We start from the raw sequence: 27,483 nt of genomic DNA, 5'->3' as shown, positions 1-27,483 counted from the left end.
CCAAACCCACACACACATGCCCGCACACTCCATCCCAGACCCTCCTTCTCTCGAGCTTTCTTTTTTCCTCTCTGTAAAACGAGTAGGCAGGGGGTGTGCAGATTTTTAAATGAAATGTGTGTTTATATATATATATAGATATTATATATATATATATAGATAATATATATAGATATATCATAAACACATGGTGTACATATATATATATATATATTATTATTATATATGTTGACAACATATACATACACACACACACATACACACACAGCTGTATAGATTCAGTAATCAGAAGATTAAAATGAAACCCTGTTGAGGGTGGAACCCTGGCTCCTCCTCCTCCTCCTCCTCCTCCTCCTCCTCTCCTCTTTGAACTCACCAGTAGGAGAGACAATGCCAGCGAAAGAGGAATTCAAAAGCAGAAGTAGGAATCGCGCTCCCCTAATACACCTGCTCGCTAACTCTGCAAACGAGCGGGCCTGCGTGGACCCGACAGCAGCAGCCACGCGCTTTTCCTCTTCTGATCCGATCAGGTCCTTAATCCACAAAGCAGCTCCCGGGTCTCAGCAACAAATGGGCACTTCAAAAGTTTTCTTCGCTTTCCTTGTTTGTTTTTTGCCATGCAGGGTTTTTGTGTCACAACAAACCCCATTCACATTCACCCTTTAACCCCGACTAACACACCAGTCACGTGAACTGTCACAGAGCAGTCAGGCCATAGTTACAGCGGCAGTACATCATGCCATTGGAGTCCAACCAGTTGTCTGTGATTGGGTCGTACCTCTGAACAGTATTCAGGTACGATGACCCTGAATGTCCTCCCACCACATAGAGGTAGTTATCGATGATGGCAGCACCCACCCCTGCAACAGGGAAAGAAAAATGTGTGTGTTGGTTTTGGGATGTAGAAAACATACCGTGCATCAAAAGAAAAGTTATCACTTACATCTGAGCACCAAGGGAAACGAATCACTTACATCTGAGCATCAAGAGAAACGTATCACTTATATTTGGATAAAATTCACTAGATGCAATCGAAAAATGACAAACTCTGTTTTAGAGATGATGCAATGCCTTTTTATTGTGCTGATGAACAACTGACATTGCGAAGATGCTGCAAAATGATCTGTCAATCTTGGGCAGGTGTTGTGTCATTGACAGAATGTGTTTGGTTATACCGTCTCGCCAGGTTTTAAATTGCTGGCTGTGAGCACCCAAGACGGCGAGGCACAGTACACTCCCCTAGTCCAGCCTCCAACATGCCGACTGCACAAAGGCGCTGCTCTCTTGACAGATGTGGCATATTGTTGTTTTTTTCTGCGATTTTCTGTATTGCTTTTATTCAAGCTTGCAATTCAACAGCTGAAATCACTCCATATGCAGTGTCCAATCAACTGTCTCACTAATTTAGTGATCAGTCATAGTCACTCAAGCGTGTCCTGGTCAAGGATGAATGATCGAGTGTTTAAAAAGAAACCAAAAACATCTTGTCAATGTCCCTCATTTACATACCTTATTTTGTTTCGAAAATAAATGTGTTACAATAGCAATAAGTTTCTTTTGATGCTCCGTATATAAACAATTGTGAAGTGGAGGCTGAGATCAAAGAGACCAAAACTGAATCACATCACTCAGAACGTGTGCAGAACAATCACTCAATTGTCATTTTGTGTCAGTAGTAGAACATTCACCAGCAAGTCAATCTGCAACTTTCTCATTTTCAAACTTAAACAACATCAGTTTACCAGGCTACTTCTACCATGCAATCTGAAGAAGGTGGAAACCGAAACATTGTAGCTAATAATTAAAATGAATGAGGTTTTCAACACAGCCATCAACCGTCAACACAGGCATCCACACAGCTATCAACAATCAACCATCAACACAGCCATCAGCCATCAACACAGCCATCAACCATCAACACAGCAACACAGCAATCAACCATCAACACAGCCATCCACACAGCAATCAACCATCAACACAGCCATCAGCCATCCACACAGCAACACAACCAGCAACACAACCACACACAGCAATCAACACAGCCACAAACCATCAACACAGCAATCAACACAGCCACACACACACACATCACTCAACCGTCAACTCAGCCACCCTCACATTAAACCACGGTCAACACACCCATTAACACAGCCATCAACACAGTACTCAACAGAGCCTGCTTACTGAACGACCATGCTGCAGAATGGAGATGCCTAGCCCTGTAACTTCTGTAGTGCATCTTGTGTAACTAGCTCTTGTACACTTACCTGTTCTGGGTTCGTTCATCGGCCTGCACACGGTCCACTGATTCTGATGGGGATCGTACCTCTCGATACTGGACAAGTGAGAAACCCCATTGTGCCCGCCCACAACGAATATAAAGCCCAGCATGACGCCCACGCCAAAGTTTATTCTTTTATCCGCCATTGGTGCCACCATCTCCCAGGAGTCCTTGCTGGGGTCGTAGCGCTCCACACTGCATGCAAACACAACGACAGGGGTAACGGTACAGGTACAGTGACTTCCATGCGCATCTGAGAACACTCAAACTGAACAAACGCAGAAGGAAGTTATCACTTAGAGCAACCAATGAAAATGCATGCATAATAAAACTCTTTGAGATTTGTATTCAGTTGAATTACTTTTTTTTTTTTTTTTATTTACTATTCCCACATTGTTTTCTTGCTTAAATAAAAGTCCCATGCTGCCACTTTACTGGTTTTCTATTCCCACTCAGTGGGTAGAGGAGAGCGCTTAATTACACAAACCTGTAGCAGCGCTTCGGTTTTAGTGCACAGCACAGACACACGCAATGTAGGCTAGTACAGCCAAAGTGCGTTTACATTAGTAATCACCAGCACTGATGAGCAAACAGCGTATTGGCTAATGCCAGCTAACTTAAAGGAAACTTGTTTGCAAAGTCACTAGATGGCGCTGGCTCTTACTTTTCTAAAGACCCCAGCTGATCTAGCCCAGGTTGCATCTACTGCAATCAACCAGTACAAAGAGGGAGCTCCTGAACTCAGCTGAAAGCAACTTCAAATACAAAATAAAACCTCAAATACAATAAAATTAACAATAACAACACAGTGTTTGAGTAACTGCAATTAGAACCTCCACCGACAAAAAAAGGGTTATAAAAAAGCAGAAATTCAGATTTGACGCTGCTTGCTCTTCAATCTCTAAGAGTATCAGGATTCCGTTCCCACACAACGTGGTCCTTTTACTTCCTTCCCTTCCCTTTGTTTATTTTGACCTCCATGAGGCTCACCATTCTTAACAGAAGGCTTGTTAACAAGGATGATGCTGAGCCTAGCGAGTCCCTGCAGAATAAACCACTCCACATTGAGCTGGGGTGCCTTTAGAGACAGACGGTAACGACAACAGCTGCTCTGCCTGTGAAGAGCCAAGGGACACAGACCTACACCTACACAGAACAAACAGCTTTCAAAATGGCTCTAAAGCAAGGTGCTCTTTCAGAACAGAAACAATCAATTGCCTCTCGTCACGTACATCCAGAACTGCGCTGTACCTGAAATGAAACACTGAGTAAAACGCTTTGAAAATATGGCCCAGAGATTGCAAACATCATGGGAAAGAGGACAGAAAAAAAAACAACTTGCAATTTGAAGGGACTTACTCTTTAAATGTAACACTGTATGAGAACAATAAGAAGCAGGTGTTAATGCAGCACGGTGGTAAACTCTCGTTTGCGACAGTCCTGCCCCGGAATCAGCCAGGCTCACCTGTTCATGTGCGCAGGGCCGTACCCTCCGATGGCATAGATCATCCCGTCGAGCACCGCCGCTGAGAAGCAGCTCCGGGACTTCATCATGAGCGCCACGGGGTGCCACTCCTTCACCTTGGGGATGTACTTCTCCACGGACTGCAGGTAGTACTGCCCGTCGTAGCCGCCCATGGCGTACAGCTCCCCGGCCAGCACCACCACCCCCAGAGTGCTGCGGCTCTCCGTCATGCGCTCCACTAGCGTCCATGTGTTGGTCTCGGGGTCCCAGCTCTCCACCGTGCTCTCGTGCCGTCGGTAGCTGATGCCCTGCCGCATGTGCGTGGCGATCCCCCCCAGCACGAACACCTTCTGGTCCAGGACCGCGATCCCAAACTCGTAGCGGGGGACGCTGAGCGGCGCCAGCCCGATCCACGAGTCAGTTTGGGGGAAATACATCTCCATGCTACAGGGGGGGGGAGGAGAAAAAGAGGGGAATGAGCTAGAATGGAAAGGGTAAGGGAGGGGATCAGAAAGGGGGAGTGGGGAAAGGTTTGGGGTTGCTGGGTGCATTGGCAGTAAGATACAGAGCCTAGAGGTACAATAACCACAACCAAATAATAAGTAACAACATTCTCACTGGACCCTTACTGTTTTTTTTTTTGTATCTAAATATAATTGAAACTGGAAAATGTATGGACAACATGTACCCATGTACCCAGAGATGGCAATAAGACTCCCACTGCATAGCAATTTTATCCATTCCTGATTCTGTTATGAATTTAAGAAGACACACCTGAGCTTGTCACCTATAGACTGGGGCTAATAAAGCACATAATGGGTGAAAGCTTGGAATGGGTGAAACTGCTATGAAATAGGAGTCTTAAAACCATCCCTGCAACCTTAAATGCATTCTAGGGGAAATGGTTAAAACTGAGCAATCTGCATTGCTGCATTAGGACAAAATTGTAAAAATCTACATAATTAAAAGACTGGAGTGAACACTTTCAATATGTGAGGGGGAATAAAAACCCTGCTTTATTTTACCTCTCCAGTGTTGCGAACAGTCCAGCCTTGCCCCCGACGGCGCACAGCACTTTGGGGGCGCAGCGGGGGCGGGTGGAGAGGACGGTCTGGTAGGAGAGCCTGTGCTCAGGCATGAAATGGTACTTGAGCGCCTCGTTGAGCAGGTGCTTGCAGGTGTGGTCGTCCCGGATCAGGTGGTTAGCCTCGTAGAGCCGCGTGAGGAACTTGACGCTGAGCAGGGGCAGCCTGACGCAGTGCAGCAGCTGGGCCAGGTACTGCTGCCGCTCCTGCACGTCGTACTTGAGCCAGGACTCCAGGGCGTAGAAGACGGTCTCCTCCGACACCACGTTGAGGCAATCGTTGGACAGGATCTCGTCCAGCTCGGCCCGGGTCAGCTCGAAGAACTCCTCGGTCCGGCACACCTCCTCGAAGTGCTGGCAGATGAACTTGGAGGCAGCCAGGTACAGGTCGTTGCAGCCGTAGGTCTCGGCGAAGCGCGAGATGCCGATGCAGTTGCTGGCGTCCAGCTGGCTCTCCAGGAAGGCACAGCACTCCTTGAGGACCAGCTTGATCTGCAGCAGGTTGGCGGCTGGTAGCAGAGACTCCACAGTCTCTTGGGAGATGAAGACAGTCCCTGTGTAGGCATACTCCACGATGGCCTGTAAAGAGGAGGCACATTTTTTTTCTGTTTCTAAATTATCAAATTAAATGTTTCATACCCCACAACTGGTGCTAGAGAATTTCCTCTAAAGTGTGTCATACGGACACAGAGGGAAGCTTTGACTACCTAGAAGATTTGTGTTTTTCAGTTTTCATTCATATCATTTTTCAGTGCTTCTTTTTAGCGATTTTGTATGTTTAGCGATGTAAAAATTTTTTTTTTGGAGCGTTTGCTTTTTATATACTGTATGAAGTTATTGTTTTCTGTACCTTTCTAGGCATTTTTTTTTTACATTTTGCCACAATTTGCAATTCAGTTTGAAATTCTCCCTATCTAACTGTACTACAGCTTTAAATCCTGCAAGGTTTAGAGTGCTCAGAACAAATCAATGATAGATAGAAGTCAGGGAGGAGGGACATTGCCCAGCAGCACTGGGAAAGGTTGTTTGTTTTTTTAAATGGGAGAGGGGTGAAGTCGACGTGAATCGAGTCACCATTTCCAGTGTTTTTCTGGTGTTTATTGGCTACTCACCAATTTCTCTTTATTTTTGTATCGGCGGTGTTTTACCTGTTAAAACTGAAAATCAGAAGCCCCAACTGTATCCTTATCGCCGGGGACAACCCTAGCCCCCACCCCCCTCAGCAGGACAAAATACAGTGAAGTAAACAAAAGTTTTGTCTATAAGTCGACAAGTTTGTACTGCACTGGAGAACACACTAGCCAAAATATTTGAAATAGTTTCTTATAATTTTTTAATTTCAGAATTCTGGGCGTTTTGAAGTTCTGACAATAAGATAAAGTCAAAGTTTGTGATATTTATTGACAAAAAAGCATGAAACAGTTTTTGCGTGACACAAACGCGTCTGGCCGAGGTGCGGGCCTCTACCTGCAGGGCTGCCTCGTCGATGCACTGGAACTCCACCTCCGAGTTCTCCTTCTCCGAGAGGTTGCCCGTGAACATGGCTTTGAAGTAGGGGCTGATGCTGGCGAGCACCACCTTGTGCGCGTGGATCTTGGCATCGCCGACGCGCAGCACGATGTCGCAGAGCTCGCCGTGCTGCCGGAGGAGCTGCAGGCCCTGCAGGAGCTGTTCGGAGTGCGGTCGCGTCAGGCTGGCAAGCATGTAGGACTGGGCAGGCTGTTCCATCTGGGAGACAGGGGGGTAAAGCATTAGCAGGGCAAAGAACATGGCACTGTTGCATGTACACAACACATCTTTTTTAACTACTTTTTGAGCAGGTTTTGGTGTGAGATGCATGCTAAATATCTGATGCATGGGCTACGCAATCAGCAAAAGCTGTGCATTTACAACAAGGGAACAAGAAAGCACTAAAAACTGAATCCGTGTCTCATTCACGCGAGCCTCGTCGTCATGTGTCTAACGATCTGAAGAGGAAATAAAATGCTGCTTAAAAATACTGCACATAGTCAGAGCTGTGCAGGCTTCTTACCAAGCATCAAGCAGGATCGCCCTTTCCCTTCTCCAGATAAATCAATTTCTTCAACGCAGTTACCCTATGAAGACCGCTTCATTTATTTAGATTCAGTTTTGAATGCTATAAATCCTCAGGTAAACATCCAATCGCAGGTATCCTCCGGGGCGCATTAAGAAAGTCACAGAGCCAATTAAAAAAATGTATAATGTAAGCGTAGGTACGGTACTCCCCACAGATTGGACAGAGGCCAATTAAGAACACCACCACCCACTCCATTTATTTAGCAGCATTACTTTAAAAAAGAAAGCGATTCCAAACACACTAAGACATATACATAATTATATATACATATATAAATATATACACACACACACACACACACATATATATATAAAGCCCGACAGTGCAACAGCAATGATTATACTGCTGAAGACATCCCTGTCTGTGGAATCAATGTTTTGGTACAAATTCCACTGGGAAGCAGAGAAGGCGAGCTTATCTTCAGACTTGGAACTTTGGACATCATCCTCAGAATATCTGAAAATCAACAGGTTTACTGCACTGTGTTTACTTTCCACACAGCCGAAGAAGGGCTTTTGCCCAAAATAAATGTTTTTTTAATCATTTAAACTTTGTGTACACGTGTCTCCTGATTCATTAATCCCATTACAATATTATATGTGTTTGCTAAACATATTTTGCTATTGGCATTATCTCTGAGGGGGAGTACATGAAAGTCACCACGATGTAATAATGGATGAACAGCAAGCATTGGTAAGAAAACTCTGGTACTGCATATACCCCAATCAAGTTGCTCTTTCAGAGAATCTTAAATGTTGGTGAATTCTCTATTGGACTGTCCAGCTTTAATACAGATTGAATGAATCGGAACAGATAATGCAATTGACGTGTGTGTTGCGTGCCAAGGTTAACAGACATTCAAATACGCAGCATCGATAGTTTTAAGAAAATTTGGGCTGGACTTGCAAATCGCACAAAGGTTACAAAACAGCCAAACGGTTTGATTCGACACGAGCCAGCGACGCAGCGTTTTTAATAATCACTGAACTGCTAAAACTCTTTAGAAGACATTTCACACACTGCCAAATCACACGAGTCAGATTCACACTCTGACACGCTAATAATAGAAGCAAAAGCACATCGCAAGCCCACGCATTAGCGTGTATTATTTTCACCGTGTGCATTGCAAAAGCGTCAGGTTACAAGCATCGGGTCTACCTGCTGTATTTAAGAGACCGCGGTCATAACAAAGTATTCGCATTCGCTTTCTTGACTAAATCATCAAACCAGTGCAGCAGTAAAATACAAGAGCTCACGCTGCTGAAACATCCCATTATAAATGTACAGAACAGTCAATACGTTTCATTGTGAGTGCGGCACGTCGTTAATTAAATAAAGCTCTCCATAACAAACCGAGGTTTACCATCCAGCAGTGCATTCAGATACCTATCTATTAAGTGAATCGACAGTACTGTATTCAGTAAAGATTTGCTTTTCTCTATTCTCAAAATTACAAGCCTCACTGCATCAGTTCACTTTACATTGGACTCTTTGGGCCTCTCGGGTTAGATAAATGCATTATTATTATTATTATTATTATTATTATTATTATTTTTGGTGTTTTGTTTTTTTTAAACCTTCTGCCTTTGCTTTGCAGACTGCAACAAAAAAGTGCACATGAACGTCAGCGTGCACCAGGAGGAACGACATACGCTTTTAAATACACAAAACCCCCAGAAAGATGAACTGCAAGCGTACCTGTAATTCTGCTGCCGATGTGCCGATCCGTCCTGTCGTTACTGCAGACTGTGGGGAGACGGAACCAACAGCAACACAAGGAAACAAACGCAGCCTGGGCCTGCCTGGCTTCCGGCTTGTGGGGGAAATAAATGGCGTTGGATGTTATTTTCAAAACGTTTCGTACACAGGCAGGTCCGCGGGAGCTTGCCGCGCCAGCATCACACCACGACAACACCAAGCACTCTGTAATACAGTATTCAAAGCGAGCGGAGTCCTCTTCGTCTTCTTCGCTCCTTCTACCTGCTGTTGTTGCCAAGCCAACAGCCTCTTGAAAAAAAAAAAAACCCAAAACACTACAACTCCCACAAGCCCTCTGACAAAGACGTCATCGAGGAACCAGCACGTGCCCGGGTATGTAATGAAAGGACAAGCCGCTGGAGGTCTCCCTGCCTTTCTCTATGAGCAAAGTGCCTGGATGTGAGCACAAGATGCAGCGGTGCTGCTATGAAACAAGTGCAATAAAACTGCTACAACACCTCCAAACATTATTATTATTATTATTCTGTTATTATTAATAATTTATATTTAAATTAAACCCGTAAAGCCTAAATATTATTACTGTAATTTAAAAAAAAAAAAAACATTAAAAGTATTACTGATCCCGCTGCCAATGTTGTTGTAAGATATTTTCTTTTTTTTTTTAATTTAGTTTATATATGTGCATGGTGATGTACTCTACAGTAGGTGTTGCAGTAGGGTGTTGAATGTATGGTCTATATAGATTGATTTACTAGGAAGTTTAATTTAGTTAAAGTCTGTGGTAATTTAATGCAATAACATATTAAACACTGCAATGCATATGTGTGTTTTTTTTTTTTTTAATAGTTGTTGTAAATGAAATAATTCCGTTATGGGTGATATTCTTTGTTCAGTATACTAAACTCTGTATAACGAAATGTGCACAATTAAATAAAATCACCACAAACTATTATAAAAAACACAGTAAACAACAACAAAACTGAACACTGTACTATTCCTGTACGTGTAAAAAACAAATAAACGACATCTCCCAGGAGGCTCTGCGTCACAGAGCGGTGTTGATGGGGCTTTGTGACCTCAGCGTCACCATGGAAGCGGTCCGTTTGTTCACGTGACGTGTGTAGCGACGTCGCCACGGCCATTTCGGAGTGCGCTTTATTCCTTAGTGATGTGAGGTAGCAACCGAGACACCAGCGCATTCGCTTCAGCGGGCAAGTGGAGGGAGGGTGTGTGTGGGGAATACAAAATAAAAAATAGCACAGTGAATTGCTTTTGAAGTTGGACACGAGTCGAGAGGGATACTTTTTTTGGAGATTTTAAAAAGGGAGGGGGGGTGAAATGTTTTAGGAGTGACGTCAGAGAAGAAAGTATGCACCCCTGGAGAAGGCTGTGTTCCTCACTGCTGCTCGAGCCCCATTCATGGCAGCAGCGGGGGGGCCACTAGTTGCAGTAAAGTCTGTCCCGGTGGCTTTCCGGGGCAAGACCCGGAAAAGCGCCAATCTCAAGTGCACGGAGAATGCTGAAAAGCAGCGGGGCAGCCCAAGAAAAAGGGACTGCGGCTGCGATATCTTGTTGGGAGCGTGCAGGGCAAGGAGCGTAAGCCCAGCTGCAGTACCACCAACTCCGCCCGCGCCTGCCAGCTTGCCCCCGTCTTCTCCGCAAGAGCGACACGGGCTCCACAGCAACCGCCCCCCCAGGCTAACTAGCATGGAAGAGGATGTGATACTTCAGCAACTTTCTTCAGGAGAGCAGACTGCGGGCAGACGGGTAGAAGCCATCAAGGCAACCCGTGGTCACATCCACTCTAACCCCGGGAAGCTTCTGTTTAAAAAGAGAAATGAATTGCTGACTGCGGTGGTAGAGGTGCTGGAAAAAGATGCCAGACGAGACGTCAAAGTCCAATGCGTGCAGCTGGTCTGTGACATAGTCCAGATACCGGACCCGGAGCTGGACCGCTTCAGGCAGGCAGTGCTGCCTGGGCTGCTGAGCGATCTGAAAGACGAGAGCCCGGCAGTGCGCAAGGAGCTGGTTCAAACTTTGCACAAGTGTCTGAAGTACAGCCACAGCCCGGAAAAGATGTTATCAACGCTGGTCGAGCACGGCTTGGAAAGCCCAGAGGCCAGTGTCAGGACCGCCACAACCGTGATTTTACCAATTCTGCTTAACAAAGACTTTAACCGTGTCGACTTGTACGACATAATCGAGGCTTTAACCAAGAAATTTACCAACGTTAGTGGCAGCAGCGGCCCTAACGACCCTGTAGTGGCATTCTCCACTTTGGATTACATACGGCAACACGTTGTTGTCGGGCAAGAGGAATTTAATGCTTACCTGAAACGCCTGCCCCCGGGCATGAGGCGAGGTTATAACCGTTTTATAGATGATAACTTCGAGCAGTTCTCCCTTGACCCAGAGTCTAATAATAATAATAGCCCCAGATCGGCAAAAGAAAGAGGTAGGTATCCCAGCCCAAGACCCACAGTGACAGGCTCCAGAGGCAGCCCCTCTCTAAATGATGCCCCTTTGATTTTGTCACCTTTGAAGGAGCACAGTGGCATGAAGTATGGCATTGTACCCCTGGACCTGCACAGCCGGCTGCTGGACCTCAAGGACTACAAGGCCAGGACCCACGCCGTGGAAGAGCTGAAGAGCGTCGTCTCCCACACCGATTTGTCTTCTGTGCCTTCTGCCAATGTGCTCGGGCTGATCGGGTTCCTGTGCAGCCTGCTCGATGACAGCAACTTCAAAGTCACGCACAGCACTTTGGAGATCCTCAACTTGCTGGTGGTCAAGCTGGGGCGCCACGTGGAGCGCTTCCTCCGGGCGATGGTGACCACCGCGGTCAAGGTCCTGGGAGACAACAAGGCAGTCACCAAGCAGGAGTACATGAAGGTCTACATGGGGCTGATGAAGAACGCCGGCCCCCAAAAGCTGCTGGACCTGCTGCTGGAGAACGTCAAGCACAGGAACTCCAAAGTCCGAGAGGAGGTCATCAATATCATCATCGCCTCCCTCCTGACCCACCCTAGCGAGGACTTTGACCTGCCGAAACTCTGCTTCGCCGTGGCTCCAGCCCTGGCTGACGGCAAGAGGAAGGTCCGGCACGCCGCTCTGGAAGTCTTCGCAGTTTTGGCTTCTTCCATGGGATCCGGCAAAATGCAACCCCTGGTCAAGGCCGTTGACCAGGTCGAGCTGCATGAAGACGTGGATGGCCTGATGGCTGCAGTTCAAGCCCGCCTGGCTAGACGGACTCTCCCGAAGCTGACCGCGCACGGCTTGGTGGAGTATGCTGTCCCCATTGCATCCTCCGCTCATGGCAGAGCATCTCAGCAGGTGCCTCAGGGAGCCGATACGGAGTGGCTGCTCGGGGGCGGAAGGACCTCCAGCGCGACCAGCAACCGGGTGGATACCGAGAGGGAGCCCCACCAGAGCCACAGGTCTACCAGCCCACAGGGCGAGGAGACCACGACGCACAGAAGGGTGCTGAGCGCCAGCAAAGGGAAGAATAAACTGCCTTGGGAAAACACCAACACCCCAACCAAGACACCCTTCCAACCAGCCAAAGCACCCAATGATACTGATGCTATTACTAAGGAACAGGTATGTTTTATTTAACTTTGTTTTAGTGTTCTGCATATTCCTGTATTAAACTGAATTGACAGAATGACTGAAGGACTGTGTCCAGCTGACAGCCAAAGCATGTGCTGGAATATACAGCACCTATGGTGGAAGTAAAGTCAGTGAAGTTCTGTAATATTAAATAATTTAAAATGAATATTATAACCTAACAGCTCTTGTACTGTTAGCCCAACAGCTCAACCAATCAGGTGTTCGCGCTGTCACAAACGTGTCACACTGAGCACCGATGTCACAGCATTGTGATGATCCAATTTCTTTCCACTCCTGCAACATGGTGCAGTGACTTCACTTTCTTGTTTGTGTAAAGGGAAGTTGTATTCAGTTATTTAGCTTTTTCTTAGTGAAATTAAGCATTGTTCTCTGCTTCAGCTCTGATCTTTGTAGTAACAGGTTAATGAATGAATGAATAATAATAATAAAAAAAAGATTTTGCACATTGTAACACAACAGCAGTAAGGATGTCTAACAGGCACAGTCTGTGTAATAGGCTGGCTTTTGTAGCTGCCGGTCTGTCTTCAAAAGCCCAGTTGCCTTTTGCAACTGTGTGCTTTCTAACTCTTCAGGTTGAAGACCACTATTTGACAGGATTTAATCTCTAATGCCCGTTTCGGCCATGGTAGCGGTGCTTCTGAAAAGACTCCTAAACGCTGAATTCCTGGAGTGAGGTCGTTTCAGAAGTGACAGCTAGAAATGTGCAACTATTCCTGTTTAGTAAACTGGGAGAAGGGGTCTCAAAAATCAGTTTCAGAACAGGACAGAAATTGCAGGCGCACACATTCCCCGCATCCTTATTTTTGAAACCTCAGAGATTCCGGTTCTAGGAGTCTTTTCAGACTTGGTAATCGTAATGAGCTTCAAAATTCAGAAAGTACAGAAGCTTTCTCACCCCTCCACCCCCTCACAGCTAGCTGTTTGATATTTCTGCTGTTTCAAGTGTTTTTTTTAAAAGAGCAGTTTTCTAAATATTCCCCCCCACCCAGCTCTGAGGACAGACAGCTACATGGGTGATTTCAGACCTGGGGCAGTTCCAGTCGTAATTGTGCAAATCCTAATTACCAATAATTGCAAGTACAGTGTCATTGTTATTGTAATTGAACCATATCATTGATTCCAGTTCAATTATGCATTTATTTGCCATTCCATCATTATTCTTGTATTTTCAACCACTTTTGGTGCCCCCATTTCTACCTGTGATTGGTGCTTGATTATTTAGACAAGTGGAGTAAGCATGTTAATGTGGGTAGTTGTTTATTACTGTTTTAGTGCAATTATAATTGTAATTACTGCAGTGTAATTGTAGCTGGAATTGTAATTGAGTAAAATAGCACTGGAATTGGAATTGCAATTTCAGCAAACTGTTGTGCTATAATTGTCCCTGTAATTGAACCCAGGTCTGGTGCCCTTGTAAGTGTCCCTGTGCCCCCAGCCCTTCACAGAGCTAGGGAAGCTGTCATGGTGTGTTGAGTGTTGTAAAGCACATCGCACGAGCACAAGAGACACATTTCACATGCTACTGGAGACCGCAAGAGTACAACAAATCATTGAAATCAGGATAAAAATAAAATAACATTATTTATTTATTTATTTATTTATTTATAGGAGTTACAGTTTTGTTAAATGGCTTTCAGCACCCCCACTTTAAAAACTGCTCCAGTGCCAGTGATTGTGGATGAATATAATTGCAGCCTATCAAGCTGTTCCTGTAGATTGTTCATTGTTTGCAGCAGCGCTAACACTGGTTTCCAAGCAACAGGATGAGAAAATAGTCCTTTTAAGCACCACTCGGCAATCTTCAGGCCTTATGTGTGATTGAATGAAAATAAGGACATTTAACGAAAGTATTTACTCAGAACTGTTGAATATATATTTCCACTGCGTTTCTTATTGCTAAGTTCATTCTCGTCCTTTTCTGAGATCGGGCTGGTGTTCAGGAATTTATTCCAACGGACCAATTAGAATCATAGCAGTACTTCTAAGATGAATTTAACAAGCGCATTTTTTATTAAAAATAACATTGTTTGTTTCGGGGGGGTGGGGGTCCTTTTCTCACCAAACCATCCCAAGGAGGTTGGTAGGGCACTGTGTGTTCAGTGGCAGTGCCAGTTTACTTGCAGTATCTACAGTATTTAGTAATCCTTTTTTATTATTATTATTGTCCTTGGACAGGTTTCACAAGTTCCACAATCTCCTAAGCTGAGGCGTTCAGCAACACCACCAGCAAACGATGAGCTGTTCATCACCAGAAAGTCAGCCGTGAAACCTGCCAAGCAGGGCAACGTGCAGGCCATGAATCTGGAGAATTCAAGCTCTTTGACAGGCACTGGTAAGTCCTCCTCTGATTCTTACTGCACACCACACTCGGTTCATCATTTTCCGCTGTGGCTTGTTGTCTGCTTTCTTAATTTGAACAGCATCTTAAGTAAAGGGAGCAATTAAATAGCTCTAAAGCTGAGGTAACACAAAGCCACTTTTTCAGGAAGAGTGGCTTGAAACCTGGTTCCAGGAGACCTAGTTTGGGCTGTATCAAACCTCGTCCCCTCTGGTGTGCCATGCAGTGGAGTGAAACCTAGTTTCCTGAAACCAAGTTCCAAGCTACAAAGTGGCTTTGTGTTCCCTCAGCTTAAAGTGTCCCATAAATGATTCACTGCCACCAGTCCCCTATTCAGAGCTAATTCTGCTGGCCCTGACACGGCGTTGCAAAGCAGTCCAGTGGGAGGAGGTCTGCTGGTGGTGTCACGAGATGCCCTGATGCATTTCGTAGCTTTCATGGCTGAATAGACACGAATGCTCCTGACACTCGCCGAGGCCAGATCCCTTAAAAAAGAAGTGCTTGGAGACCGATGCAGAGCATGTGTTGTGTTTCCGGTGAACGAGGGTTAGCAATAGTTATGATACAGCCCCGCAAACTGAGCCAGTGACCGACCGACCGACCGACCGGTGCCTCACAGTGAAGAAAACAAATAGCCCCCTATCCATGTCGGGCATTAATAATTTACAAACTGTAATCACAGTTCAGTGGGTATGTTGGGCTCTGTTCTCAGGACATTGTGAGGTCATTGCTGAGTGTTGCCTGGAGACACACTCTTTGACAGGTCCCTGGCACGTTTAGCTGCTTCCGTGCTAGATGGAGTCAGCTAATGTTAGTAACGCTGAGAAGAGATTAGGGTAAATTCGTATGAGGACGCAATTAGCAAGCTTTGATTAGATTAACCTGCTTGATCAAAATAACCAGGTATCAATGATGCACTGACGTTTATTTACTTTTCACTGAACCTGGAGGACGTGGCACGTTATTAAAGAGAACAAAGGAAAGGACAGCAGTGCTCATCCGGTAGCGCTCGGCTGTCCCAGGATCCCCATGACCCTGCAGCAGCAGTGTGGCTTGGTTGTTTAAACCATGTGTTTTGGTTCTAGGTCCGTATTATATCATGCTGTTTGGATCCCGTTTCACTTCAAGCCTGAAAGCTGTTTACAGGGCAGGCACGTGCGAACCAGCCATTAGAACCAGCTGAGTCTTTGATGATGAAACCTGTCCACTAATAGGAACTGGACTTGGGGTTGATTTCATTAACCTGTACGCTGCCAGGCTAAACCACAGCTCGTTATTATTAGACCATTTTACAGCACCAGGTGGTCCACCTGGATTCCATTTACTGTTAATCCCAGGATAACTGCGGACAGGTGATTTCTTAGTGCTGTAAAATGCTCTAAAGAACCCGGCTGTGGTTTATCCTGGTGGGTAGAGGCTGATCAAACTGAATCCATAGCCAACCTGAACTCTTATGTCACGAGAGCTTAAAAGGATTTTGTGAGTTGCTGGGTTTGTCACTAGCTTCATATCCCTGGTGCTTTTTCTTCTTGATCCCCCCCCTGTGCAGCCTTCAATATTTCAACCGAACAGAAATAGAAAAGCAATTGAAGTGAAACAGCGTTTCTATAGAAACAGGCTTCGCTGCAGAGCGTGTCAAGACAGAGTGTTATCAGCTTGAAATGAAGTCTGATGCCCAGCGTTGAGGAGGGTCCTCGGGCCATGGCATACTTGCACTGTGCCATACTCCCGCTTACAAGAAGTAAGAGTATGGCAGCTTGTTTGCACAAGCAACACATTAGAACCGCGGTCATAAGGCTGTATTTGTAGCTCTGGTAGTGTGCTGCAGTCCTCTGGGCTGCGAGTCGAAGTATCCCCACGCTTCCAATTACTGTACCGCAAGCAGCATATCCATTCACACCCAAGTGTGCAGAGCTCTGCTATTGTATGTATTTATTTTTGTAATTTTTTTTATTGTCGTCTCACCCTTTTGAAGGTTGCAGTCGATCTAAGTGGGTCTCATGCCGTTTCTCAAACTAATTTGATCAGTGTAAGCAATGTAAGTGCGTGGTGCTTGTTTAACAGTAGCTAGAGCAAACAAATAGCGCATAATTTAATCTACAGTACAGTAGGGCTATATTTGACACTGTCTACTTGCAGTCTGCACTCAGACAGGTAGAGCTGTACGCACACACACACACATATTGTATGTTTATTTTTAGCGCTGCACACACCCGCCCAGGCACTCTTTCGTTATTGCTCTCTTTCTTGACAGTAGGATCTCGAAGCTATAGACGTTTCCCAAGAATTACTCATTTTAGTTTAATTCTTTGGCAGAGCACACCCACATTGCAGTTTCTTCCTGGGAGTCACTAGCTTTGCAGAGACGTGTTAATGAGCATTCACAGGCAAGCAAGATGGGCAGGCAGGAATACAGACAAGCAAGGCTAATGGATATAGAGGGACAGGCAGGAATACAGACAGACAAGGCTAATGGATATAGAGGAACAGGCAGGAATACAGACAGACAAGGCTAACGGATATAGAGGGACAGGCAGGAATACAGACAAGCAAGGCTAACGGATATACAGGGACAGGCAGGAATACAGATAAGCAAGGCTAACGGATATAGAGGGACAGGCAGGAATACAGTCAGACAAGGCTAACGGATATAGAGGGACAGGCAGGAATACAGTCAGACAAGGCTAACGGATATACAGAGACAGGCAGGAATACAGTCAGACAAGGCTAACGGATTGATTTGGGACAGAGCTGAGCTGAGCAGCTGTCAAATACAAAGCCCCCCACCCAACCCCACCCCAGAAAAACATCAGTGATAACTCTCTTTCTGATGAGAGTTGGGAGGGAAATGCAGGTTTGATTGTAGAGACATTCCAATAAGTTGTTATAGTGTATGTGTGTGTAGCCTGACTGCATTAGCATAATCGGTTCTTTTCAGAGCACCTTCTAGAAGAAGGTGTGCGAGTCTGTTCAGCGATGACTCCGGCTCACGGTGGCGTTTGTAATTTCCTGTGACGGGCTCGTGATCATGCCCCGCTGCTTCAGGTTCTTACAGCAGGTGCATAATGTACTGACAACAGAGTCAGCTGGGGTTTGAGTTAAAGCTGCAGTGTTTTAAACCCTTGTGTGTTTTTCCTTTTATTATAAGAACTTCTATAGGTGCTGTGGACATTTTTATGAGACCATGTGCAAATAAATGTTCTACCCTATATGCTATATTTACTCTTAAATCATAACTCATAACCTTGCTGTTATGCAAATGATGTGTGTGGCCTGCAGTAAGAGACACTGATCTGAAAAGCTAGTGGCACTCTGTTGTGGTCACCCAGACAACACAGGGTGTGTGGAAACCGCGGCATGCTTAATTACAGTGGAGTCGTGTGCCTGGATTGACACGGACACAGGACAGACAGGAATTATTCCCAGTGACTGCTCTTCGAGTGTATTCATGATAGCTGGCAAGACACCATTCGCAGAAAGAACCTTTTGATGCTTGCTGTCAATAGCGGTTCCCTGTAGCACGATTTGATGCTTGCTGTCAATAGCGGTTCCGTTTTTGTTGGTTTTCACTTTGTGGTATTAACTGCAGATGTGTCCAAAAATAAACACTTTGTAAAATATAATTCTGAAAGGCATAAATGTATTTTTTATAGTGCCCCACCATAAAATCAAGGTGAAGCTTAGCGTGAAGCCTTCCCAGTCAGTCCTGGCAGTACGGACGGTGAGCTGCATTGTTTGCTTGTGGCTTTTTAAGAGAATTCCAGCACAGTTTAATCAGCCCTTCAAAAATTGTTTACGTAAATTGTAAAGGCGGAATGTTGGTTTGCTGTTTCCAAATCCTAATGTTCATGATTCTGATCTAGAAGTTTATTCTACTGATATAGACCAGCACCAGTGTTTGTGGCTTTGTTGTGTTAGGGGGTCCTGTCATGCAAAGACTGCAGGAGAAAGTACCATGTGCTCATAGTCTCTATTTTTGTGCCATGTGACAAGTACGTATTGTAATTCTCTTAGTCCATTTCATTATGGCATTTTATTTTACACTGTGGAACAAGCAGTCACAATGAAAATGAAGACGGGGGGTGGGGGGTGTTGTTCCTTTGTCCTGTGACCAAGAAACTTGAAGATTTACACAATAGGCTGAAATGTTGACTGTGTTCTGTGTAGCTTTACAGGCTGCTGTTACATGTGTTGTTCTAGGTGCAGCAGAGTGGCACCAGCCCCGCATCTCAAGAAAGCAGGGGCTCCTCGGGTATTCCAGGAGCAGCGGCAGTGTGGATTCAGATCTGCAGTTTTTGGGGACCAGCAGCCAGTTGGAGAAAGGTGAAGTGTTGAACTGCTCTGAGCGAAGCGTGCAGCGAGCATGAGGGAGGCATTGTTACAGCTCCTCTCGGAGGATCTGCACTGATTTCTACAAAGTGTCATTTCTTGTGGTTTGACTGTTCTTTCTTTCAAACTGCTCAATATTTGCTAGCGCATTGCCTTTTTGACGTGCAAACTTGATTTATTGATCTGCACTGGACCCTGCATAAATCTGAATGGTTGTGGAGACAAACTGTGACTGTGGTTTAATAATGAAAATCTTTCATTAAGAAAGATTTGAGATTGAGGTGGCTATCAATCTTTCTTAATGCAGATGTTTCAATTCTGCTTTAGTGACAGGGTCGCATTGTAAAGGGGGAGCACAGTCTACTAGACAATAAACCCTGCCATATAACAGGGATGGAAATAAGACTCCCATTGCATAGCAGTTTGATCCATTCCTGGTTTTACTAGTTTAATAAGACACACACGTGCTTGTTACCTATACACTGTGGCTAACCACGCTTGTAGTAGAACCTGCAGTGTGTGAAACTGTTCTGCAATAGGAGGCTTATTCCCATCCCTGATATAGGGAGGAACTAAATGAAGATCCTAGATCAGCCTAGGATCAGAATCAGGATGACGTTTTAACAATAGCTCTTTCATTAGTTAGATTTCATTTGAAATTATATCAATAAAAACTGGTCAGTTATGTAGTTTTAAACCAAAGGATTCCTGTTTCACAGCACCCCTCCACGCCAGTCTGAACCTCTCCGCCAAGCCCCAGAGGGGCCTCTACAGCCACCCCAGCACTGAGCACACCCTGTCCGGCCCCAACAGTGCTGGCGGTGGCAGCAGCAGCAGCATCGCCTCACAGGGTGTCTTTATCCTGCCATCGTACCCACTGTCCTCCCTCGGGAGCGGGCAGCTCCACACCACCCCTCCCAGGAAGGGCACGGAGGACGGCGTAGGATTCTCCAACACCTGGCCCAGCAAGCCGCTTGATGGCACCTCCAACTCCAGCCCTCGCAAGAGGCTGCCCAGCTCCAGGACTGACAACACTCAAGGCAAGTGTCTTTCTAGCTTCTGTTTTTCATTCTTTTTTTTCCCGTTCATGGACGTTTCGTTCATTTCGTTCGTTGTTGCCTCCTTTCTTTGAAAATGTTTTTTTGTGGATTGAGCAACAGTCCAAACTATTGACACTCTGGACTTTCCAATGCATTACCAATGTTTTATTACCATTCCCAGCTCTCAGTGCTGGTAGAAAATACACACTCCCAAAGGCACTTCATGTAATTAAATATTCTTAACTCCACAATTTCTGTCTTTCTTAGTGTCCACTAAGAAAGAAGAAAAAAGGAGACTGTTATGTGCAGATCGCGTCCACCTGTCTGTCTGCCGCACTCTGAACACAACAACTGTCTTAATTTTGCACCAGTCTTGACCAATATTTTATCATACACTCCTTAGACTGATAGACCTTTTCATATTGCATTTGGATAAAATGTTCCATTGTTTTGCAATTGCCCTCTGAATGTGCAAGCAGGTTATATTATAAGCTCGCTGACTTGGCAACGGCACAACAGACCAGTCGGCATTGGTGTGTGAGAAATTACGAGCTGCTAGGTGCGTTGGTAGATGCATGTGATTTTAGATGCATGTGATTTTAGATGCATGTGATTTGCAATTTTATAAAAGGCTCCATTCCACCCAATTCCATTTTGTAATGCTAAGCGGCACTCCCTTCAGTCTCCATTCAAAATGCATTTCAATCCAAACCATTAAATGTTTCCTTCGTTAACCAAAAGGCCATTCACAGTGATGCATTCAAAGCCTGGCGAGCGTGCTGCTGCATGTAATGTCTGAATATCAGGAAGCATAATAATAAGGCAGGAACACCCTCGGTCACGGATAATACAGTCGGTCTTGACTATATGAGGCCGTCAAGTGCAAACAGCTAAAGCCGTGAGTGCTTAATAAGTCTTTCTTAGACATAACATATATAATTTTAGTGAGGCTCCTGGTTATTCGCGTCCCCTAGCTCTGTTGTAATGACGTGACCATTAACCCAATTTAGAGTTAATTATGTCCTGGGGATATTGGTTAGTTGTAGCAGTTTGTTTTGCAGAGTGTAAATGAGTGGTAGTGCTATACAGTTCAGGGCAGCAGCCTGTGGTAGCCATCAAAAGGGCAAGGATACTTTGTTGCTGTTGTTGTTGTTTGTTATCTGCTCAATTAAAATCCTTGTAAGCAAACAAAAAGCATGAAGCCTAAACATGTGTCTTCACGAGATCTGCTCATCTCAAGAAGAAACAGGCACTCTCAATGCCTTTGCAATGAAGCCACAACGTTACTCCTACGATCAAGTGATTTCTGAAGTTGCAGTGTTACAGGTTTAAGTTAGATTATTTAAATAAAGTTATATCATCCCTGTCCAATCAAAATGCATTATGCTGTACCCCCACAGTAGAAATGACCCAGAAGAACTCCTCTCAGGTCTCCGCCCCAACTATAGTTAGACCCCCCGCCTACCGTTGTGGCTTCAGTAAGAGCAAGCCGGTGCCTCCCATTCCACGGGGGCCCCGGCCGTCTAGCCACTCTGACGCAGCAGCCAGGGATCACAAGCAGCAGTCTGGAGGTGCGTTGTGTTTGTTTGTCTATAGAAATAGAGTTTCAGCGAGGATCCTGCTTCTTCAAGTTCTCATCTGGGTGGCACAGGGATAGGAAGTGACTTGCCCCCTAAGTGGAAAAGCTGTGTTATACATAGAATTGAAGTCCTGGTTATGCCAGTGTCAATGGGTAGTGCTGTACAGGGCAGTGTCAAAGGGGCAGTGTCAAAGGGGCAGTGTCAGTGGGCAGTGCTGTACAGGACAGTGTCACTGGGCAGTGCTGTACAGGACAGTGTCACTGGGCAGTGCTGTACAGGACAGTGTCAATGGACCGTGCTGTACAGGACAGTGTCACTGGGCAGTGCTGTACAGGACAGTGTCACTGGGCAGTGCTGTACAGGACAGTGTCACTGGGCAGTGCTGTACAGGACAGTGTCAATGGACCGTGCTGTACAGGGCAGTGTCAATGGACCGTGCTGTACAGGGCAGTGTCAATGGACCGTTCTGTACAGGGCAGTGTCAATGGACCGTGCTGTACAGGGCAGTGTCAATGGACCGTGCTGTACAGGGCAGTGTCAATGGACCGTGCTGTACAGGGCAGTGTCAATGGACCGTGCTGTACAGTTCAGAGTAGCAGACTTAGGCTACTAACAATAGTTGAAAAGAGACTGTGGGCTATAGTGGCCAGGGTTTCATCAAAGGGCAAGGATGCTTTTGTCATTGTTGTTTTGTGTGCTGCTGTTCTATTAAAAACCTAAAAGAGACTTAAGTAAGTTAAAAAGTATGAATTCACTAGCTGCTAGTTTGTTTAATGTATTTAGTTCCTTTGTGCGGTTTGCTCATTATGAGAAGAAACCAATACAGGAGTACCTTTAACTTGCAGCATTGTCAACTGGTGACCAGTTCCATGGAACACAATGTTCTTCCAATGGGCTTGTGTTGTAAAAAGGCACGAGCTGCATAAACTTCACTGTATAATGTAAGATCGAGTGATTCTGAAGTTAATGGTGTGCGTTAAGTTACTGGGAGGGCTCGGAGAGAGAATTTTTCCACTCTCTCAAATCACAGGTGAAATCTGCTTCAGTTGGTTCTTTCACTTAGCTGCTCATAGAGAGACTTAGTTTCTTAACGCACCCACAGATTATCTATCAAAGTTAGACTCATTCCTCACCAGTCGATGCATTGTGCTGTGCCCCACAGTAGAAATGGCCCAGAAGACACGCTCTCAAGTCTCCCTGATTCCCACTCTAGTTAGAACCCAAGCCTCCCGTCGCGGCTTCAGTAAGCGCAAGACAGTGCCCCCCATTCCACGGGAGCCCAGCCTGTCTGGCCTCGCTGACGGAGGAGCCCGTGATCACAAGGAGTCACAAGGTGTGTGGGAGAGAGCTTTTTCTTTCCTTATCTTTCTTTCTTTATAGAAATGTAACTTTAGCGAGGATCCTGCATCTTCAGGTTCACAGCTGGGTGGCACAGGGGTATGAAATGACTTTGTGGATTAACGGGGATATTTACTAGAGGTCTCCTAGCTCTTGTGTAATGATTTTACCACTAAACCCAACTTTCCTTGAGTTTAGAGATTGTGTCCTAGGGCTTTTGGTTGGTTGTGCCAGTTAATTATGGGTAGTGTAGGTGGGTAGTGCTGTTCAGTTCAGAGTAGCAGCCAGTTGTGGCCAGGGTCTTTCATCAAAGGACGAGGATGCTTTGTTGTCACTGATGTTGTCGTTGTCATCGTCATTGTTGTCTTTGTTTTGTGTGCTATTACTCTATTGAAGTGTTAAGGCAAAACTTATAAGAAACTTAAGTAAGTCTAAGCGTTTGGCTGCTTGACATGGTCCAATCGATGCATTGTGCTGTGCCCCACAGTAGAAATGGTCCAGAAGACACGCTCTCAAGTCTCCCTGATTCCCACTCTAGTTAGAACCCAAGCCTCCCGTCGCGGCTTCAGTAAGCGCAAGACAGTGCCCCCCATTCCACGGGAGCCCAGCCTGTCTGGCCTCGCTGACGGAGGAGCCCGTGATCACAAGGAGTCACCAGGTGTGTGGGAGAGAGCTTTTTCTTTCCTTATCTCTTTCTTTATAGAAATATAACTTTAGCGAGGATCCTGCATCTTCAGGTTCACAGCTGGGTGGCACAGGGGTATGAAATGACTTTGTGGATTAACGGGGATATTTACTAGAGGTCTCCTAGCTCTTGTGTAATGATTTTACCACTAAACCCAACTTTCCTTGAGTTTAGAGATTGTGTCCTAGGGCTTTTGGTTGGTTGTGCCAGTTAGTTATGGGTAGTGTAGGTGGGTAGTGCTGTTCAGTTCAGAGTAGCAGCCAGTTGTGGCCAAGGTCTTTCATCAAAGGACGAGGATGCTTTGTTGTCACTGATGTTGTCGTTGTCATCGTCATTGTTGTCTTTGTTTTGTGTGCTATTACTCTATTGAAGTGTTAAGGCAAAACTTATAAGAAACTTAAGTAAGTCTAAGCGTTTGGCTGCTTGACATGGTCCAATCGATGCATTGTGCTGTGCCCCACAGTAGAAATGGTCCAGAAGACACGCTCTCAAGTCTCCCTGATTCCCACTCTAGTTAGAACCCAAGCCTCCCGTCGCGGCTTCAGTAAGCGCAAGACAGTGCCCCCCATTCCACGGGAGCCCAGCCTGTCTGGCCTCGCTGACGGAGGACCCCGTGATCACAAGGAGTCACCAGGTGTGTGGGAGAGAGCTTTTTCTTTCCTTATCTCTTTCTTTATAGAAATATAACTTTAGCGAGGATCCTGCATCTTCAGGTTCACAGCTGGGTGGCACAGGGGTATGAAATGACTTTGTGGATTAGCTGGGATATTTACTAGAGGTCTCCTAGCTCTTGTGTAATGATTTGACCACTAAACCGAACTTTCCTTGAGTTTAGAGATTGTGTCCTGGGGCTTTTGGTTGGTTGTGCCAGTTAATTATGGGTAGTGTAGGTGGGTAGTGCTGTTCAGTTCAGAGTAGCAGCCAGTTGTGGCCAGGGTCTTTCATCAAAGGACGAGGATGCTTTGTTGTCATTGATGTTGTCGTTGTCATCGTCATTGTTGTCTTTGTTTTGTGCGCTATTACTCTATTGAAGTGTTAAGGCAAAACTTATAAGAAACTTAAGTAAGTCTAAGCGTTTGGCTGCTTGACATGGTCCAATCGATGCATTGTGCTGTGCCCCACAGTAGAAATGGTCCAGAAGACACGCTCTCAAGTCTCCCTGATTCCCACTCTAGTTAGAACCCAAGCCTCCCGTCGCGGCTTCAGTAAGCGCAAGACAGTGCCCCCCATTCCACGGGAGCCCAGCCTGTCTGGCCTCGCTGACGGAGGACCCCGTGATCACAAGGAGTCACCAGGTGTGTGGGAGAGAGCTTTTTCTTTCCTTATCTCTTTCTTTATAGAAATATAACTTTAGCGAGGATCCTGCATCTTCAGGTTCACAGCTGGGTGGCACAGGGGTATGAAATGACTTTGTGGATTAGCTGGGATATTTACTAGAGGTCTCCTAGCTCTTGTGTAATGATTTGACCACTAAACCGAACTTTCCTTGAGTTTAGAGATTGTGTCCTGGGGCTTTTGGTTGGTTGTGCCAGTTAATTATGGGTAGTGTAGGTGGGTAGTGCTGTTCAGTTCAGAGTAGCAGCCAGTTGTGGCCAGGGTCTTTCATCAAAGGACGAGGATGCTTTGTTGTCATTGATGTTGTCGTTGTCATCGTCATTGTTGTCTTTGTTTTGTGCGCTATTACTCTATTGAAGTGTTAAGGCAAAACTTATAAGAAACTTAAGTAAGTCTAAGCGTTTGGCTGCTTGACATGGTCCAATCGATGCATTGTGCTGTGCCCCACAGTAGAAATGGTCCAGAAGACACGCTCTCAAGTCTCCCTGATTCCCACTCTAGTTAGAACCCAAGCCTCCCGTCGCGGCTTCAGTAAGCGCAAGACAGTGCCCCCCATTCCACGGGGGCCCAGCCTGTCTGGCCTCGCTGACGGAGGAGCCCGGGACTACAAGGAGTCACAAGGTGTGTGGGGTTAGGGTTAGAGCTTTTAACTGTTTATTTTTCTCATTCCCTAAGTGGATAAGCCGAGTTATGTACAAAACATTAAAAATCCCTTCAGCTTTGGCCAGCTGAATCTTACAAGGTGATAACGGCTTCACCAACAATCCACTCACCACAGAGCTCCCCAATTTAATCATCAAACACTGGCAGCGTCCTGACGTTTATTACCCCTGCCACAAAACTCGCAGTATCTTTACATGAAGCCAAGTAACACAGTGCTACTCCTACGGACTTGCAGAGTCAAAAGGAACTTGCTGATGGAGGCGCTGTCTGAAGTCTTTGTATACTGTACTACTGTAGACTCATCATTATTAATCATCCTTGTCCAACCAACACCTTGTTCTGTGCCCCACAGTAGACCTGACCCAGGAGAAGCACTCTCCAGTCCCCCTGAAACCTGCTCTGGTTCGAACACCTTCCTCCCGTCGCGGCATTAATGGGACCAAGCCGGTGCCCCCCATCCCAAGGGGGCCCTGCTTACCCAGCCTCGCTGACGGAGGAGGGAGGGATCCCAAGAAGGCGGGGGGGACCCAGGAGTCTGGAGGAGAGATGAGCCTCGCGCTGGACCTGTCTGAGCTGGACGTGAAGGATGATGAACCTGACCACGAAGAGGTCAGTGTGAGTGTGTGCAAGTCTGAGCTGATTTTAAAGGATTGAGGTTTTGTTAGGATGCTTAAGTCATAAATACCAAACTACTGGCAAGCCCAACAAGCCTTTTTGATCTTTTTTGTGTTAGGATAGACCCATAGCCAGAATAATCAAGATTAGGCAGCCTGATTATGAAGAGGTATGTACTGTATCTGTGTGTGTGTTTGTGTATGTGCGTAACTTGCAAGACACACACTAAAAGAAATCGCTGAAAAGTCGTTTCATGTTTTTGCACTTGGGACATTCCTTTAAATACTTGGCATAGGTCATTAATATCAGATCAAGTCTTTACTGTACTAGCAAGCAAGTGTGAGGATAGACGAGGGCTAAGCAAAGTTCCAGCCACTGTGCTCACTGTGTGCTGTCCTGCATTTATACAGAGTTTAAAGGGTCTCACTTTTAAGTGAGCCTTTTAACAGGTAATATTTTTTTACATGAAGAATGCACACTTGCATGGGCATTAGCTCTCCAGCGTACTTTCTTATTCTTCAGTAAACAAGTGTGTGTTAGTGTTCCCCTGCACCCCCTGCTGAGAGAGCACACTTAAGCGAGTGTTTAAATGCTGCTTCTGAAAATGGCCATTGGTCTCATTCTCTCTCTCTCTCTCTCTCTCTCTCTCTCTCTCTCGCTCTCTCTCTCTCTCTCTCTCCTCCCTTTCCTCTCCTCCAGATGATGAGCTCCCTCCGCTCATTGCGGTACAGCGCAGCGAAGAAACGAGCGAAGCTGAGCGGCAGCCCCCCGGTGGCCAAGAGCCCGGACTCTGCGCTGAAGCTGGAGCTGACCCTGGACTTCTCCTCCCTCGCCTCGTCGACTTTCACCAGCCCCATCAGTGAGAGTGGCATCTACAGCCCTCCGGAGCCCCTGAGCTCCCCGCTCGCCCCCACACCCCCCACCAACACCAACACACTGCGGAACCACAGGACCATGTGAGTCACACCAGCGCTGAGCACTACACGCACACATATACACACATACATACATATGTGTGTATATATATATATATATATATATATATATATATATATATATATATATATATATATATATATATATATATATATATATATATAAATTTCACACACATGCACACACAAACATGCCCACACATGACTTTAGTTTAATACCAACTATTACTACAACCAATAATAATAATAAGATATAGTTGTAGGAAACGTTTGGCTAACCTAGAGAACGCTGGTGCTTAAACTAGATGTATTGATGGTCACATGCACTGTTTGACTGTTGGGCGCCTG

General features: G+C 45.7%; 2 protein-coding genes across 4 annotated transcripts in view; one reads left to right on the top strand and one right to left on the bottom strand.

Moving 5' to 3' along the window:
* Positions 1-310: 310 nt before the first annotated feature.
* LOC121329576 (kelch-like protein 28) lies at positions 311-9,201 on the bottom strand. The gene is made up of 6 exons (XM_041275223.1): positions 8,627-9,201; positions 6,298-6,558; positions 4,772-5,409; positions 3,747-4,190; positions 2,268-2,476; positions 311-860 (listed from the first exon to the last, which is right to left on the bottom strand). The coding sequence occupies exons 2-6, from the start codon at positions 6,556-6,558 to the stop codon at positions 697-699; spliced, it is 1,716 nt and encodes a 571-aa protein (XP_041131157.1). The 5' UTR covers positions 8,627-9,201; the 3' UTR covers positions 311-696.
* Positions 9,202-9,795: 594 nt separating this feature from the next.
* Positions 9,796-27,483, top strand: part of LOC121329978 (TOG array regulator of axonemal microtubules protein 1-like) — a 30,142-nt gene continuing 12,454 nt past the window's right edge. Inside the window, exons 1-6 of one of the 3 annotated variants that reach the window (XM_041276138.1) lie at positions 9,796-12,247; positions 14,453-14,609; positions 18,816-18,938; positions 19,664-19,984; positions 25,941-26,200; positions 26,900-27,156. In XM_041276138.1, coding sequence (XP_041132072.1) covers positions 10,067-12,247; positions 14,453-14,609; positions 18,816-18,938; positions 19,664-19,984; positions 25,941-26,200; positions 26,900-27,156 — 3,299 coding nt within the window. In that variant the 5' untranslated portion in view covers positions 9,796-10,066. Of the gene's footprint in view, positions 12,248-14,452; positions 14,610-18,815; positions 18,939-19,663; positions 19,985-25,937; positions 26,201-26,899; positions 27,157-27,483 lie in introns of all 3 variants that reach the window. The other 2 variants (XM_041276137.1, XM_041276139.1) reach the window with 2 other exon arrangements.

The sequence above is a fragment of the Polyodon spathula genome, chromosome 17, assembly GCF_017654505.1.
Source record: "Polyodon spathula isolate WHYD16114869_AA chromosome 17, ASM1765450v1, whole genome shotgun sequence".
Classification (NCBI taxonomy): Eukaryota; Metazoa; Chordata; class Actinopteri; order Acipenseriformes; family Polyodontidae; genus Polyodon; species Polyodon spathula.
This window is presented reverse-complemented; position numbering and strand designations above follow the sequence as displayed.